General features: G+C 44.4%; 1 protein-coding gene across 1 annotated transcript in view; it reads left to right on the plus strand.

Moving 5' to 3' along the window:
• LOC137424161 (myoferlin-like) overlaps positions 1 to 18,249 on the plus strand; it is a 281,368-nt gene that overhangs the window by 232,154 nt on the left and 30,965 nt on the right. Inside the window, exons 24-28 of the mRNA XM_078773618.1 lie at positions 1 to 144; positions 2,123 to 2,190; positions 2,714 to 2,779; positions 3,688 to 3,789; positions 16,113 to 16,238. Of these exons, the coding sequence (XP_078629744.1) occupies positions 1 to 144; positions 2,123 to 2,190; positions 2,714 to 2,779; positions 3,688 to 3,789; positions 16,113 to 16,238 (506 nt within the window). The remainder of the gene's footprint in view (positions 145 to 2,122; positions 2,191 to 2,713; positions 2,780 to 3,687; positions 3,790 to 16,112; positions 16,239 to 18,249) is intronic.

The following is an 18,249-nucleotide window of genomic DNA, read 5'->3' on the forward strand; positions in this document are numbered from 1 at the left end:
ACTGCCCTCCAGTTATCATCAAAGTGATTGACAACCGAGCATTTGGTAGGAAACTGATCGTGGGGCAGCATTCACTCCAAGCACTACACCTGTTTCGCTGCAACCCAGAAAAGCCTGAGCAGCCCATCATGGCCATTTTCACAGGTAATATCCATCTCGATTTATCCAGGCATAAATATCACGTGTATATTTCAAAAGATAATCGTATCCACCTCCATATAAACACTCAATGCTGCACCAATATATTTTTGGTTTTCCTATAGGATAACTCGGTTTTTTGAGAGGTTTTTTGGGGGTTTTTTATGCCTCCACCGACAAAATCGCCGGAGGCATTATGTTTTCGGCTTGTCCCTCCGTCCGTCCTTCCGTCTATCCGTCTGTACGTCCATACGTCTGTCCGTCCATACGGGCTAAACCTCGTTTTTCTCAGCAACCATATGTCCGATTGAGACAAACTTTCAGGATAGGAGTGACACCCATGCAGAATGTTTTTATGATAAGTGTGATGTCATAGGTCATGTGGTATGGCAGCCATCTTGGATTAAACGCAAATAATGAAAAAATTATATCTCGGAAACCGCTGAATGGAAAAAATTTGAAACCTGGCACATTGTCCAGTGCTCCCAATGGGGAACAAAAGCATAATAATGATGACATCATAGATGAAGTGGTATACCAGCCAAAAATGTTTTAATCGAATTCCTTATCCTAAAAATCTGAAATTGCATGCACATGATCTATGACCAATTTGTATTGAAATATTAAATTTATGACATCATAGGTCACATGGTTTGGCAGCCATATTGGATTGAAGGAAATATTAAATAATTATATCTCTGAAACCGCTCACCCTATCCATGCAAAATTTTACAAATATCATCTAACAGCATTGTTGCATATAGTTTGGAAATGATGATGTCATAGCTCACGTGCTTTGGCAGCCATCTTAGATAGAAAAACGAACTTTGTCCGATCAACACGAAACTTCACAAACGTGATCCCCTGCCCATACATATGCAGAGTGATGGCATCTACCCATTGTGGGACTATGCGGAGGCATATTGGCGACACAGTCGCATTGTTCTAGTTTATACCTGGTCTGTTTGTTCTCGTTTATACCACTAGGTTTGTGGGAGAGCTCGGACACAGAACAGACCAGGACACAACATAACAAAGGGAACAGCAGGAGAAAGCAGAAACGCCAATAGCAGGGTGGAGAGAGAAAATAGATGGAGACAAACAAATAAGGGATGCATTTAACCATGAAGGATAGTGGAGAAAGTAAGGGTTGGACAAAATGGATAAAGAAGCAAAATTTTGGGAGGGATGTGGGTGGTGTAACTGGTGCAGAAAAGATCATGGCTTTGGAGGTGTGATGACCTGAGATGGCAGTGAACAGCTGTCTTGAAGACCTGGAGGGAAGAATAAGATTGAAGAGGATGTGGAAGTTGATTCCACAGACAGGAAATAAAGAGAAGCAAATGAGTGGAAGTAAGCATTGATCTTAGATTTAACTAGTTTCACCAGAAGAGAGTTGATGGTGGACCAGGTGAGCCATGCACAAACCTGGGGGGCCAAAGCGTGGACGAAGCAGATGGTGCAAGACCAGAAAGGAGGGGGTGGAAGACAGAGAGTCCACCGACCTGCCTGTGATGGTGAAGTGATAGACCCAAAGACTCAGCTTTAGTGTGGGAGATTTGATCTTGAAGGCCTTGGTTTCCACGGCATCAAGTTGAGCAAGATGTGAAGCAGGAGAGCCAGCACAGAGAAGAGAGCAGTACTACATCAAGCTGTGGATGAAGGCCTTGTAGGTGGATAGTGTAGGTTCCACGGAAGGACTTTGTATGACAGAGGATGCCCAGTCGGCGACAGGCTTTGAAGGCCAACATGGAGGTGTGGTTTGACGAAGAAATATCATGGCTAATAGTGGTACCAATGAGTTTGAATGACTGAACTTCCTCAAGAGAATTGTTAAGAGAGTAGATGGGAGGGTTTTGCCAGACGGTCCTTTCGGAGAGAGATAGTGAGAGTGTGGGATTTGCCAGTTATATCAAAGAGATAATGAATGTGAGACCAGTTTGTTCATTTTTTTTTGTCTTTACAGAGTTATTTGTCTTTACAGAGCCATTTGGCGTCCCTCTGCAAGATGAAATGAATATTACTGGGGCAGCAATACCTGCACAAACCAGTGTAAATAAAACAGAACTCCACTTTCGTCCACCAAACACTTTGTATCCTTTTACACTTGTATTTACAATCTTTATTAGTATTGATAACTGCTTGTGTCATTTATTAAACAGATGTCTTCGTTTCTTTTCATGAAAATGTTATTTATCCCTTTATTTATTTTTTTCCACTGGCTGGCTCTATAATGTCCCACTTCTGAGCACACATTCATAATGCAGAGATCGCAGGTTCTTACGCTGTGTTGATTTGTCGGTTGTCTACTGATGTTCTTGTTATTCATGTCAAAGTACACCAATGTCTTCTCATGTCTTTGTCCTCCACGTGATTTATGTACACATGCTCTACTATGAATCTCACTTTGCATGTTCCCACCTTGTTGGATGAGCTATCCTGAGTGATAGGTGAGCTGCATGTGTTGTCATTCATATCATGTGTTTTTATGAAGTCACAGGTTTTTGTATAACTTTGCAAGAACATGTTTGAACAAAGCCCTGATAATTATATTATGAGGCTTTCTCGTTTACAGGCTACTGAAGGCCTCTCAGAAGCGGTTCAGAAAATGACTTTGAAATCCAAACGAAGACAGGTGGAGGTATGATCTGCATTCCAAGTTGTACACTCACTCAGGCATTACCTACCGTCATTGTATGTAACTCTTCATGTCCTACTTTTCAGCATGGGGGTACAGTCCATAAATTAAGCTTTTCAACTTTGTTGTGACAAAATAAATTCCAAACACACTGTAGTTGCAATATACATCATGGAAGAATCTGCATGCTGGTATTAAAAACTGCTTGGTTTTGGAATGCTTTAAAAAATATTTTAGGAACTATAATGCTTTAAATGCTTTAAAGGAACTATAATCCAAAGGCGTTGCAAAACCTATGCTTCACTAAAAAGCCCCCAAAAAACTTTTTTTTGGCAAATTTCCTATTCCCAACAAGCTCTCCATGTCCCAACTTTTTAAGTCTCACCTTCATTATTTTGCAATTTTTTTTTTTTTTTTTTTTTTTTTTTTTTTTGTATACTGAATCGAGGCTCGTGAAAGAGCTAACATTAACTTCACAAACAAATCGACCAGACAAACAAAATACACAAAAAGAGGGAGCGGAAGACAAGATGGGGAGAAAAGGGGAAGCACACAAACACAACATCCGAGAGCAGGTAGATGTGTGGAAGGGAGAGGGCTCGGGGGGAGGAGGCGTGGGAAGGGGGGGGGGGAGGGGAGGGAGAAGTATAAAGCACAAGGACACCAAGGACTTCCAGGACAAAAGTTGGTATTTCAAAAAGTGGAATTGGGTGAAAATTAGCGGGGGTAGATATTGTAGAATAGGTAGATTACTTGTACTTGGACAGATTTATATCCATTTGTTGATCCTGTACAAATCAACAACAAACAAACTTTTAAATTGTCTCGCTATTCGCATGTAAAACATACCTCAGGTTCTTTTTTGTGTTTTTTTTGGTTATTATTTGATCACATGCTCTAATTGGTTTCAGGTCGACAGTGACTCATTGGATTGGTGGTGCAAGTTTTACGCATCTACTGGTGAAGTGGAAAAGTGTGGAATCTATCTGGATAAAGGCTTTGCCACCATTATGGTAAGACTCACTCTTACATGCATGAAGTGGTATTATAACAGCAAATAATATTATTATATAGTATTATTATATTGTACTAGTAAACAACCCATAAAAAATGTCGGTTTTGAGCAGTTTATTCGACGGTGCAGCCTCGGGAGGGTGCCAAAGTCTGAAGTCTGGGCCGAGTGTCAATGTGCTTATATATTCTTTATTTATTAGACATCATTGTTACGGATTCGGCCCTAATGATTGTTGTTATGAATATTGTTGTTGGTTCGAAGTATTCTGGTGATTGTGGTTGAAGGGAAAGGGTTATTATAGTTAAAAGATTTAAAAGCGCTCCTGGTAAAATGTGGCCGGAAATCCGTATCATGACCGGAAGAGGTGGAGCGAGGAAGAAGAGGCGGTAAGAGATCGTGAACGGACGTTTTTGTTGAAGCTCCGGGACCGAGCGGTCGACGTACAGTGCGAGTGAACTTTGCGTCCTTGAGGGGAGGTTCAGGCGATAAGAGATATCGCCGGAGTGCGGTGGAGCCTGTGTCGTCGGGTATCCTCATTGAGGTTCCGGAGTGTCCTTGCCTCAAAGCCTGGGTTTGAGTGAGGGCCGTCCGCCATCTTCGCCACGCGAGCAACCTGCAGTGAACCGGTTTTTGTCGCGTCGGCTGGGCATTATTCCCCGGTGGTTTGCCGGGGACGGCTGTGCAAGAAAGGGCGCTTGACGGAGGCTCGTGGATTGAACCGCAAATGTGTACGTCGGAGCGCGTCTTTGTGAGGTTCCTTTCCACCGCTGTATTGCTGGGTGCTGAATCACGTGACCTCGGGGTCGCCTCAATCGCCTCCGCCTCAATTGACTTTGACCGGGCCTTGAGTCCCCGATCGCGGGAGCGCATCGACTCCGCCTTGGAGGGGTACAGAGACATTGGGGAGGTGCCTTGAGTTTGGGGTTAAGGGGCTTGATAAGGTTACCATCGTAAGATTTGATAGTAGGGGTGATTGCCCCCATTGTTGTATGGCTCTTTTTGTGTGATTTATAATACTAGGGCATGCCCGTACTATATATATATCTAAAATTATATCCCCCCCCCTCTATTTACATGAAATGGTTTGGTCCAAAGCGAACGGCTTGCGAGTACGGTGACAATCCCCCCCCTCTATTTACATGAAATGGTTTGGTCCAAAGCGAACGGCTTGCGGAGTTTGGTAAAGAAATCGCCATAGCTCGGTAAACTACTTGTCCGATTAATATGAAACCTTGAAAAGGCACATCCTCAGGTCCCCAGCAATATACCTGGCAAGTTTTCAAGTATATCGGACCCGTGGTTGTCGAGAAACAGCGGTCACAGACAAACACACAGACATACACACATACACACACACACACACACACACACACACACACACACACACACACACAGAGATTACTGGAATTATAGATAGATATTATTGTTTGTTCATAACCGGGTGTGGTTGCATTATTGATTTGACTGTTTCATTTGCTGGTTCCATTGAGGGTTTCATTATTTGCTTGATTTCAACCAAGGATAACATATCTTTCTGCCGGGGACCCTCTCGGGGTTCGGAGGTCTACCGAGACCAGAGCTAAGGGGATGACCCCATAACAGAAATTGGGGGCTCGTCCAATTGATATTCGTGGGCTCGCAATTGGGTCTGCGTCCGGGATATAAAAATTCCTAAATTTAGTCCGGGAAAGAATTCCCTAACATTCCCAATTTTTTTCCAAAAACAAGCAACAAAAAATTTTTTTTTTTTTTTGTTGTTGTTTTGTATGTTAAAATTTCTTGTGTGAATGTTAACAGGTGTTACCAGTAGTCACTATGGAGTTTGACGCAGAGAAGTTTACAGTGACCCCTAGTGAAGCACAGTTCAGAGCGTTAGTAAAATCGGACCTCTTGAAATTGGCCAAACATTTTAGCTTGGAGGTCCGAACTAATATGAAGAAGGCAGAGTTGCATATAGTGGTGATACAATCTATGGTGGGATTATAAGCATGGGAAGAGGTAGCCTGGGATTGGTTACCAAAAGAGCAAGAAAATGTGGAGCTCCGGAAACTGGAGATGCAATTACAGAGCCAGGAAAGGGAAAAAGCACAGGAACGAGAACTCCAGGAAAGGTTAAAAGCAGAGGAAAGGAAAGCAGAAAAGGAAAGAGCAGCACTGGAACGAGAACTCCAGGAAAGGTTAGAAGAGAAAAAAGCACAAGAAAGAACCGAGGAGAGGAGAGTGGAAAGAGAACTCCCGGAAAGAAGAGAAAAGGAACAAGCAGAGGAAAGGAGAGCTGCAAGGGAACTCGAAGCAGAGGAGAGAAAATCCGACAAGGAGTTAAAGGACCCTGAATTGGCGCGTCAGCCGGAAATTAAAGTCAAGGAGCTGGAGTTAATGAAAGAACGGGGAGAGGTACCATCCCTGCTGACTGGTTCGACACCGAGTCAGAACACCTGGAATGTTGGCAGACATGTGAAGCTGGTTCCGCCCTTCAATGAAAAGGAGGTAGCCAAGTTTTATCCACACTTTGAGAAAGTGGCTCGACAGTTAAACTGGCCTGAGGAGTACTGGTCCATACCAGTGCAAAGTGTTCTGGTGGGTAAAGCTCAAGAGATTTATTCGGCTTTACCGATTGACCAATGTGCAGATTACGAGGTATTGAAGAAACACATTCTCAAAGCCTATGAATTGGTCCCGGAAGCTTACCGGCAAAAATTCCGGAATGCCAGGAGGAGGGAGAGTGAGACCCATGTGGAATTTGCCAGAGTGAAGGAAACCATGTTTGATAGGTGGTGTAATTCAAAAGGAGTTGGGAAAGACTTCGAACTATTGCGACAATTGATCCTGGTGGAGGAATTCCAACAGTGTGTCCACGAGGACATTAAAGTTCATCTGGAGGAAAGGAAAGTACCAAAGCTGTATGAGGCAGCCACCATGGCAGATGACTATGCCTTAACACACAGGATGGGGTTCCACAAACCGAACTTCTCACCCAGACCTAGCCAGGGGAGCTATGGTACATCAGGGGCGGAGAATGAAAATCCATGAGGGCGGCCTCGGGATGAAAATGAGGTCCACTTTGACACCACGACTTCCAGAAATCAGAAGACTGCGGTTCCAAGACAGATCTATCGGCTGGGGGACTCGCGGCAGACCGCCGCCCCCATGTCTTGGCAGACCACGAGGTTCTCCTCCGGGCCTACTTGCACTTTTTGCCATAAACCTGGACACTGGATGTCCAACTGTTATGCTCTGGGAAAGGAAAATCAGGAGCAGAGTTCGTCTAGTACGACTCCAAATGCGATGGCCATTGTGAGAAATCGCCCTCAAAAGGGTTACCAACCATTTATTTCCGAGGGGTTTGTGTCACTGGATGGAGCCTCGACTAACCGGAGACCGGTTAGGATGGTGAGGGACACAGGAGCACATCAATCTTTAATACTTGAAGGCATCTTGCCATGGTCCGAGGAGACGGCAACTGGGGATAGTGTTCGTTTACAGGGGATTGGTGGCTGTGTTAGTGCTCCACTTCATGTCATCCAATTTGGAGTCCGATTTGGTGTCAGGACCGGTCACCGTCGGTTTACAAGCCACGCTTCCTGTAGAGGGAGTATCGGTTGTTATCGGGAATGATTTGGCCGGTGGTCAAGTTTATGGTAACCCGATGGTTGTTAAAAAGCCCAGTAGGGAAAATAACACCACACCAGTTAGGGATGACGACAAGTGTAGCAAGTTTTTTTGTAGGTGGACTGAACTTCAAAACAAAGGAAGATGTTTTGGAGTCTGCCTTCAGCAACTATGGACCGCTTTTGGAAGTGCTGCTGATAAAAGACAGGGAGACACGAAAGTCAAGAGGGTTTGGCTTGTCACGTTTGAAAACTCAAAGGATGCCAGAGAGGCAGAAAAGGATCTGAATAGCAAGGAGTTGGAGGGTCGGACCAAAGCGAACGGCTTGCGAGTACGGTGACAATCCCCCCCCCCCCCCCCTCTATTTACATGAAATGGTTTGGTCCAAAGCGAACGGCTTGCGAGTACGGTGACAATCCCCCCCCTCTATTTACATGAAATGGTTTGGTCCAAAGCGAACGGCTTGCGGAGTTTGGTAAAGAAATCGCCATAGCTCGGTAACTACTTGTCCGATTAATATGAAACCTTGAAAAGGCACATCCTCAGGTCCCCAGCAATATACCTGGCAAGTTTCAAGTATATCGGACCCGTGGTTGTCGAGAAACAGCGGTCACAGACAAACACACAGACATACACACATACACACACACACACACACACACACACACACACACACACACACACACACACAGAGATTACTGGAATTATAGATAGATATTATTGTTTGTTCATAACCGGGTGTGGTTGCATTATTGATTTGACTGTTTCATTTGCTGGTTCCATTGAGGGTTTCATTATTTGCTTGATTTCAACCAAGGATAACATATCTTTCTGCCGGGGACCCTCTCGGGGTTCGGAGGTCTACCGAGACCAGAGCTAAGGGGATGACCCCATAACAGAAATTGGGGGCTCGTCCAATTGATATTCGTGGGCTCGCAATTGGGTCTGCGTCCGGGATATAAAAATTCCTAAATTTAGTCCGGGAAAGAATTCCCTAACATTCCCAATTTTTTTCCAAAAACAAGCAACAAAAAATTTTTTTTTTTTTTTGTTGTTGTTTTGTATGTTAAAATTTCTTGTGTGAATGTTAACAGGTGTTACCAGTAGTCACTATGGAGTTTGACGCAGAGAAGTTTACAGTGACCCCTAGTGAAGCACAGTTCAGAGCGTTAGTAAAATCGGACCTCTTGAAATTGGCCAAACATTTTAGCTTGGAGGTCCGAACTAATATGAAGAAGGCAGAGTTGCATATAGTGGTGATACAATCTATGGTGGGATTATAAGCATGGGAAGAGGTAGCCTGGGATTGGTTACCAAAAGAGCAAGAAAATGTGGAGCTCCGGAAACTGGAGATGCAATTACAGAGCCAGGAAAGGGAAAAAGCACAGGAACGAGAACTCCAGGAAAGGTTAAAAGCAGAGGAAAGGAAAGCAGAAAAGGAAAGAGCAGCACTGGAACGAGAACTCCAGGAAAGGTTAGAAGAGAAAAAAGCACAAGAAAGAACCGAGGAGAGGAGAGTGGAAAGAGAACTCCCGGAAAGAAGAGAAAAGGAACAAGCAGAGGAAAGGAGAGCTGCAAGGGAACTCGAAGCAGAGGAGAGAAAATCCGACAAGGAGTTAAAGGACCCTGAATTGGCGCGTCAGCCGGAAATTAAAGTCAAGGAGCTGGAGTTAATGAAAGAACGGGGAGAGGTACCATCCCTGCTGACTGGTTCGACACCGAGTCAGAACACCTGGAATGTTGGCAGACATGTGAAGCTGGTTCCGCCCTTCAATGAAAAGGAGGTAGCCAAGTTTTATCCACACTTTGAGAAAGTGGCTCGACAGTTAAACTGGCCTGAGGAGTACTGGTCCATACCAGTGCAAAGTGTTCTGGTGGGTAAAGCTCAAGAGATTTATTCGGCTTTACCGATTGACCAATGTGCAGATTACGAGGTATTGAAGAAACACATTCTCAAAGCCTATGAATTGGTCCCGGAAGCTTACCGGCAAAAATTCCGGAATGCCAGGAGGAGGGAGAGTGAGACCCATGTGGAATTTGCCAGAGTGAAGGAAACCATGTTTGATAGGTGGTGTAATTCAAAAGGAGTTGGGAAAGACTTCGAACTATTGCGACAATTGATCCTGGTGGAGGAATTCCAACAGTGTGTCCACGAGGACATTAAAGTTCATCTGGAGGAAAGGAAAGTACCAAAGCTGTATGAGGCAGCCACCATGGCAGATGACTATGCCTTAACACACAGGATGGGGTTCCACAAACCGAACTTCTCACCCAGACCTAGCCAGGGGAGCTATGGTACATCAGGGGCGGAGAATGAAAATCCATGAGGGCGGCCTCGGGATGAAAATGAGGTCCACTTTGACACCACGACTTCCAGAAATCAGAAGACTGCGGTTCCAAGACAGATCTATCGGCTGGGGGACTCGCGGCAGACCGCCGCCCCCATGTCTTGGCAGACCACGAGGTTCTCCTCCGGGCCTACTTGCACTTTTTGCCATAAACCTGGACACTGGATGTCCAACTGTTATGCTCTGGGAAAGGAAAATCAGGAGCAGAGTTCGTCTAGTACGACTCCAAATGCGATGGCCATTGTGAGAAATCGCCCTCAAAAGGGTTACCAACCATTTATTTCCGAGGGGTTTGTGTCACTGGATGGAGCCTCGACTAACCGGAGACCGGTTAGGATGGTGAGGGACACAGGAGCACATCAATCTTTAATACTTGAAGGCATCTTGCCATGGTCCGAGGAGACGGCAACTGGGGATAGTGTTCGTTTACAGGGGATTGGTGGCTGTGTTAGTGCTCCACTTCATGTCATCCAATTTGGAGTCCGATTTGGTGTCAGGACCGGTCACCGTCGGTTTACAAGCCACGCTTCCTGTAGAGGGAGTATCGGTTGTTATCGGGAATGATTTGGCCGGTGGTCAAGTTTATGGTAACCCGATGGTTGTTAAAAAGCCCAGTAGGGAAAATAACACCACACCAGTTAGGGATGACGACAAGTGTAGCAAGTTTTTTTGTAGGTGGACTGAACTTCAAAACAAAGGAAGATGTTTTGGAGTCTGCCTTCAGCAACTATGGACCGCTTTTGGAAGTGCTGCTGATAAAAGACAGGGAGACACGAAAGTCAAGAGGGTTTGGCTTGTCACGTTTGAAAACTCAAAGGATGCCAGAGAGGCAGAAAAGGATCTGAATAGCAAGGAGTTGGAGGGTCGGACCATCACAGTAGGGAAGGCATTTCCTAGGGGTCGAGGGGGCTACAGAGGAGGACCACGGAGTTGTAGTGGTGGTGGCCGCAAGCGATATAATTATGGAGGCTTCCAGAGTTATGACAGCTCCCGAAGGAAGGATTATCAGAGCAGTGGCCGAGAAGGGGACCGCCAGTCAGGTGACTACTGTGACAAGTGGTCCCACTGTAATTATTAGGAGTCCAGAAAAGTTGAAGCACTGAATGCTGCAGAGCCGCCGAGCCAAGATTCCTACACGGACTAACTGTGAATGTCACGTTCCTAAAGGCGTCCAGGTAGTGAACGTTCCTCCCCGGACTAACCGTGAACTCCACGTTCCTAAAGGCGTCCATGTAGTGAATACTTCCAGGCCTCACCACCCAACCACCATGGAACCTGGCTTTCAGCTTGGCCTCCTGGGGAAAGTGCTATAGATTTGCTGGCGTTTGGGTTTTTGATCACAACGCCTTAACCTTCATTCAAGAGAAACTAGAAGTAAAAATCAGAGGGGCAGGGACAATGTCGTTGTTGACGCTTGGTCCAGAGGGAATTAACTTTGGAAAGCTCTGGGGGTTGTGTAAAATTTTGTTGCTTTCTTTGTGGGGAAGGTTGAACATTGTTGCCCACGGGGATTGCTGATTTGGGTTGTGAATTTACCTTTGCTTGTTTAAAGAGGGCATGCAAAGAAAGTTTTCGCTGTGTTCAAACTTTCTTTCTTGAGGGGGGGAAGTGTTACGGATTCAGCCCTAATGATTGTTGTTATGATTATTGTTGTTGGTTCGAAGTATTCTGGTGATTGTGGTTGAAGGGAAAGGGTTATTATAGTGAAAAGATTTAAAAGCGCTCCTGGTAAAATGTGGCCGGAAAACCAGATCGTGACTGGAAGAGGTGGAGCGAGGAAGAAGAGGCGGTAGGAGATCGTGAATGGATGTTTGTGTTGAAGCTCCGGACCGAGCGGTCGACGTACAGTGCGAGTGAACTTTGCGTCCTTGAAGGGAGGTTCGGGCGATAAGAGATATCGCCGGAGTGCGGTGGAGCCTGTGTCGTCGGGTATCCTCATTGAGGTTCCGGAGTGTCCTTGCCTCAAAGCCTGGGTTCGAGTGAGGGCCGTCCGCCATCTACACCACGTGAGCAACCTGCAGTGAACCGGTTTTTGTCGCGTCGGCTGGGCATTATTCCCCGGTGGTTTGCCGGGGACGGCTGTGCAAGAAAGGGCGCTTGAGAATTATACGGAGGCTCGCGGATTGAACCGCAAATGTGTACGTCGGAGTGCGTCTTTGTGGGTTTCCTTTCCACCGCTGTATTGCTGGGTGCTGAATCACGTGACCTCGGGGTCGCCTCGATTGCCTCCGCCTCAATTGACTTTGATCGGGCCTTGAGTCCCCGATCGCGGGAGCGCATCGACTCCGCCTTGGAGGGGTACAGAGACATTGGGGAGGTGCCGTGAGTTTGGGGTTAAGGGGCTTGATAAGGTTACCATCGTAAGATTTGATAGTAGGGGTGATTGCCCCCATTGTTGTATGGCTCTTTTTGTGTGATTTATAATATATTATTGTTTGTTCATAACCTGGTGTGGTTGCATTATTGATTTGACTGTTTCATTTGCTGGTTCCATTGAGGGTTTCATTATTTGCTTGATTTCAACAAAGGATAACATATCTTTCTGCCGGGGACCCTCTCGGGATTCGGAGGTCTACCAAGACCATAGGTAAGGGGAGGACCCCGTAACAATCATACAGATGTAAATGAACACTCGTTTTATTCTGCTTGCATTGCACATCATGTGCAGCGAATTTCACCTCCCTGCGCCTTGTATTTATTGTTATTTAAAATAAAAACCCCTTCTGTACACCATCCTTGAGGCTCGGTTTGCAAGCCACCATCTACAATTCCAACAGAAGAGACATAATTACTATTTTATGGAAAATGTTTTTCGAGTTTATTTTATCTTCAAAAATAGACCGTAGTGAACACACATTCATGGTAAAAGATTGGCCTTTAAATCCTGCCCTTGTGAAGGGGGACAAACATCTGTACAAACACACAAATTGACATTGTGTTTTATATGGTAGATAATAATGTAAAGGAGTATTAGATAATATTATAATAATGTTCAGATTATAATTTTAATAAACCATATAGACTATAGAAGAAGGAAGGAATGATTCACATTTGTTGTTTGGGATGCGATATATTTCTCAAAGTCTGTACGAATCAACTACCTGCACATTAAATACTTACACTACATGGGCAAAAGTATGTGGACACCCCATCTAATTAGTAGATTTGACTGTTTCAGCCACACCCATTGCTGACAGGTATATAAAATCAAGCACACAGCCATGCAATCTCCATAGACAAACATTGGCAGTAGAATGGGCCATACTGAAGAGCTCAGTGACTTTCAACATGGCACCGTCATAGGATGCCACCTTTCCAACAAGTCATTTCGTCAAATTTCTGCCCTGCTAGAGCTGACCCGGACAACTGTAAGTGCTGTTATTGTGAAGTGGAAACGTCTAGGAGCAACAACAGCTCAGCCGCGAAGTGGTAGGCCATACAAGCTCACAGAACGGGACCGCTGAGTGCTGAAGCGCGTAGCGCGTAAAAATCGTCTATCCTCGGTTGCAACACTCACTACCGAGTTCCAAACTGCCTCTGGAAGCAACGTCAGCACAACAACTGTTCGTCAGGAGCTTCATGAAATGGGTTTCCATGGCTGAGCAGCCGCACACAAGCCTATGATCACCATGCGCAATGCCAGGCGTCGACTGGAGTGGTGTAAAGCTCGCCACCACTGGACTCTTGAGCAGTGGAAATGCATTCTCTAGAGTGATGAATTCACCATCTGGCAGTCCGACGGACGAATCTGGGTTTGACGGATGCATAATAATATATATATACTGAAATAATGTTTTGTGCATAAGGAAATTTTCAATTAAATTAAAGTTTTTATGTATATATTTTAATCTTCTCCATGTGCACCAGATATATGGATAAAATAATTACAATTTAGTTTATCATGACCAATCATATAAATACGAGTACAAAGTGTAACATTTATTTCAAATATAATTGGGGAGCAATGAGGGTTTGGTGAAAACCAAAATGGGGTGTCATACAAAACGTTTGGGAACCACTGCTCGAAGCTATCTCGAGAGGGCAGTTTGATTCTGATCAGCCAAAACTTAGTCGAGTTTTGGTGAAAATGTTAAAATGTCTATAATTAGGTCATGGCCTTAGAAATTAGGTCAAGGTCAACAAAATCATGTGAACTCCATATACTTTCTATTCACATTATTGATGCAAAGTTTCAATCCGGAAGTTTCCAGCTGTTCCGAGGTACAGGTTCGGAAATTGATAGTTTGGAAATTTGGAGTGTTGAGAGTGCAGGAAGAATTTTTTTCTTCTAAATGGTGGTTTCATACTCCTCCTGGTCTAAGAAGCACTGTGGTACCACTAAAAATGGGGCTGCTAATTGTTCAAACAAACCCGACAGCAGCAATAAGCCTTCCCCAAAGCTAGGGAGAAGCTAAATTACAGACTTGGCATTTAATATGGAATATTTTTTTTGTGGGGGTGAACTTACTTTTCAAGTTGACTTAGAACCAAAAGTTCATTGGAATTATGTTTAAATTATTCTAGATTTTGTTAATGTGACCTTCAAAAGAAACAAAAACCACATTTGACATTTCGAAGCAAATAAATTGATCCTTGAAAGTGATGGAAACTGATATTGAACGCAATTCACGGACAGTACTGTGTTAAACTTCTGTACGTTTTACAGAAGTATTTCTTTGTTTTGCACATTAGCCAAAAATTTTTTTAACAAAAACAAAAGTTAAATTACAACTGGGATTACGGACAGTAAAATTACAGTTCAGTACGCCGTGTAACCCCCACGAGCATTCAGGAGAGCACGTACACGTTGAGGCATGCTGTTCACGAGATTTGCCAAGGTTTGGACAGGAATCGCTTGCCATGCAGTGACAATAGCCTGCTGCAATTCACGCACAGAGGTAGGCTGCTGGTCCAAGTTGTCGATTTGACGCGTTAATTCTGCCCACAAGTTCTCTATTGGATTCATATCCGGGGACATGGCAGGCCACTCCATATGCTCTACACCATGGTCAGCAAGAAAGTGTTGGATCATGCGAGCATGATGAGGCCATGCATTGTCATCTTGGAAGACAAAGTTTCCTCGAAAGGCTACATGAGCAAATGGAAGCAATGTTTCTTCCAGAATGGCCCTGTACTTGAACTGGTTCAGGTTTCCATTCAGAACAACCAGGTCCGTTTTGCTCCCTGCATGAAAAGCAGCCCAAACGGTCACCCCACCACCTCCAGCTTGGAGTCTTGGCACTATACAATCTTCGTTGTAGGTTTCATGCACTTGTCTGCGCACTCGGACATGGCCATCTTGACGATAGACCAGAAATCAAGACTCGTCACTGAAGATCACGTGATTCCAGTGTCCTGGCTGCCATTGACGGTGCTCTCTGGCCCACTGCAATCGGCGCTGGTGGTGTTGTCTTGTCAGGCGTGGCTTTCTCAGGGGATGCCTGGCACGATAGCTTGCTTGAACCAGTCGTTGGTTGACTAGCCTTCTGGATGCAGGCACATTTGTCAGTTGCTGCCACTCAGCCCTAAGCCGATTAGCTGACTTGGTACGGCCATTGCAGACTAACCGGTGCAGCTGGCGATCATCTCTCCTTGTGGTTCTGCGGGGACGTCCTGGCCTCGATATTGGAGGAGGGACACCCCTCTGAGCATTTCGTTTCGGGATCTTTGACACCTGACCTTGAGTGATGCCATACTGACGAGCAATAGCACACTGTTTCATGCCGGAATTTCGTAAAGCCACCACTCCATGACAAACAGCATTGTCGAGTTGACGGACCATCTCCAGAGGAAGCGGCAATAACTTTTGTAGATGTGCAGCAGTTGTTTTCCACTAATACAGAACGCAACAACCCTTATATACCCGATTGTGAAGCCAATCGTCAAATGTACCTGTCCGTACATTTTGTCACGCCACCTGTGATATAATCCTGTTATTGACTTCTTGCTGCGACAGACAATCAGTGACATGGTTCTTTTAAGAAAGAAATCACCGAAGCGTAAAAGAAACTCACCAGATTGATATTCTGAGTTCAGAAAGGAAACCCAAGTCAAGAAAAAAAATAATTCCATATTAAATGCCAAGTCTGTATATATTAAGGAGACGACACACACATTGATTGATCGCTCTGCATGTGAAACACAGGAATGACAGCTTATAGCTGGGTCAGGATTCAAACCCAGGCTAGACAGCTTTGAGACAAGTGTACATACCTCTCAGCCATCCTGTTCGGTGCTGGTATGGGCTCATTATGAGTCACATCATCTATATATTTTCTTCTAGTTGAAACAATTATTGGTGATGTAAAATATTTTGGTTCAACATGACTGTGGTTCAATTTTCTAGAACTAATTTTCTCTAAAGATCTATGACAGAGAACTGGAGAAGGTCTTCAGTTTCCATGGGTTGTCAGACTTCTGCCAAACATTCACCCTGAGCAGGGATGACCAAAAAGAAGGAGATCAAGACCATTCCTATGGAGAATTCAAGGTATGCCATGAGCGTGAGTTAAGGTATTTGCATTGTAAAACGTGTTACTGCTCTTTTAGCCCAGGAGCATTAGGTTAGGACCTAGAAGAAATTAGTAGAAAGCTGATTTTTTGCACAGAGCTTCAGAATACCATGTGGATGCCCACAATATAAAGTCCCACGAGTCCCACCTTGTGGCATTTTCAAAATTCAAGATGGCCGCCGGTTGGATGGAAAATACATAAATATGGATAACTTCAGCCTAGAACCTCATAAAAGTGTACTTTTCGTGGCTAAATATATGTTTTAGCACACTAGGATTTTAATAGAATATATTTCAGTGACCTCAGATAATGATATGTAGATATAATCCAAGATGGCTGACAAAATTGCCGCTGCTGTAATGGAAAAAAACATCAAAATCATGATAAGTTTAATTTGCTATTATTTTATTGAATGCAAAATGTTTCACATTGTGACCACAAGGCCTGCAAGAGGTAAACAACACATGGGGATTTGACATTTAATTACAATACGACACAAAAGCACACCAACTCTTTGATCCCAGTCATCCCAACCTGATTCTAGTGTTTTGGACAGTACCGTGTTAACTGAATTTCTTATTCCTGACTTAAACACTGTTATCACCCTCTAAATCAATGTCCCAAGAGTTTTTGCAATTATGGCCATTACAAACAGTACACAAGAGGGTACACTCCAGACCAGACTTGTAGCAAGTGCATCGTTTTCCACACCCCGCCTTGCATCCACAAGATATCATTTTCAGCACTTTCTCAGGGGCGACAGGCCTATCAGTCTCGATTGGAACAAGTAGTCCCTCTCTGTACTGCCACCCCCACTCAGTTGGCAGCAGTTCATTCCCCTGCCACTGCTGAACAGCATGGTATGCTCTGTAGCTGTGGAATTTGGTAGCTGCCGAAGTAGGTGGGAGTGATTCCAGCTTGAAACCAGATGACGTCAAAGATGTTCTAAGGATTGATCGGAAGTACATGAGATATCGATGTTTGTCCAGTGACTTCGATCGAGCTGCTCCATACAGCTTCAGCAGAAACAGCTCTCCCACTCTCGCTATTTCTTGTTGAGTGCTTTTAGATCGAGAGAAAACACTCAGGCAATCCCAGTTGTCACCATTATCCAACACTGCAAGAGCCTTCTTCTTCCCTTGATTGTAAAGGGCAGAGACGGTATCACATCCTGTTATTGAATGCACGAACATCAGGTGTTGCTTGATGTTCTGGGAGGCTGCCTGAATTGCCCCTATAGAGTACACTTGCAATGGGTTCCATCCAAAGAGCATATGGAGGTCCATGTCTGTGGTAGCTTGTGCTACCAGCATCTTGAATTTTGAAAATGCCACAAGGTGGGACTCGTGGGACTTTGTACTGTGGGTATCCACATGACATTCTGGAGCTCTGTGCAAAAAATCAGCTTTCTACTAATTTCTTCTAGGCTTCCCCTTCATTTTTGGCTAATGCTCCTGGGCTATTTGATTAATCTAACGTTGTGGTTGTTTTCTTATGAAATGTTAACTTGATGGAAAATAATTGTTTGAAGAGTTTGTTCATTTGATGTTTTTTGGTTAATTGACTAGGGGATGATTGAATCATTTAAGAGTTTGTTCATTCGATGTTTTTTTTTTAAACAAAGACTAGGGAGTGAAGATTGTCTCATCAAAACTTCATGCATAATAAAACTCATATGCTCAGAAGACAAACTTCCTTTCAACAAAAGTATCACTGAATATTTCTTAGAGTTGTGCTTCATGCAAGAACATTTAGACACAAAAAGTAGCCATATAACCTTAGAACCTTGCATGCACCAAACTCCCACGTACTGCAGAGTACTGCTAATTGCACATCTAAATGAAAGCACCACTATCGGGGATGCTTCTTCGTGGTAGTTGTACCCACAACACAAGTTGGGGGCCAAATCTTCCCCATTCTTCCCTGTTCCCCAGATTTGTCAGGGCAGCGCGGTCATGGAGAGAGTGCGATCGGTCCCATGGACCCAT

Source organism: Myxine glutinosa, chromosome 3 (genome assembly GCF_964187855.1).
Source record: "Myxine glutinosa chromosome 3, kmMyxGlut1.1, whole genome shotgun sequence".
NCBI lineage: Eukaryota > Metazoa > Chordata > Myxini > Myxiniformes > Myxinidae > Myxine > Myxine glutinosa.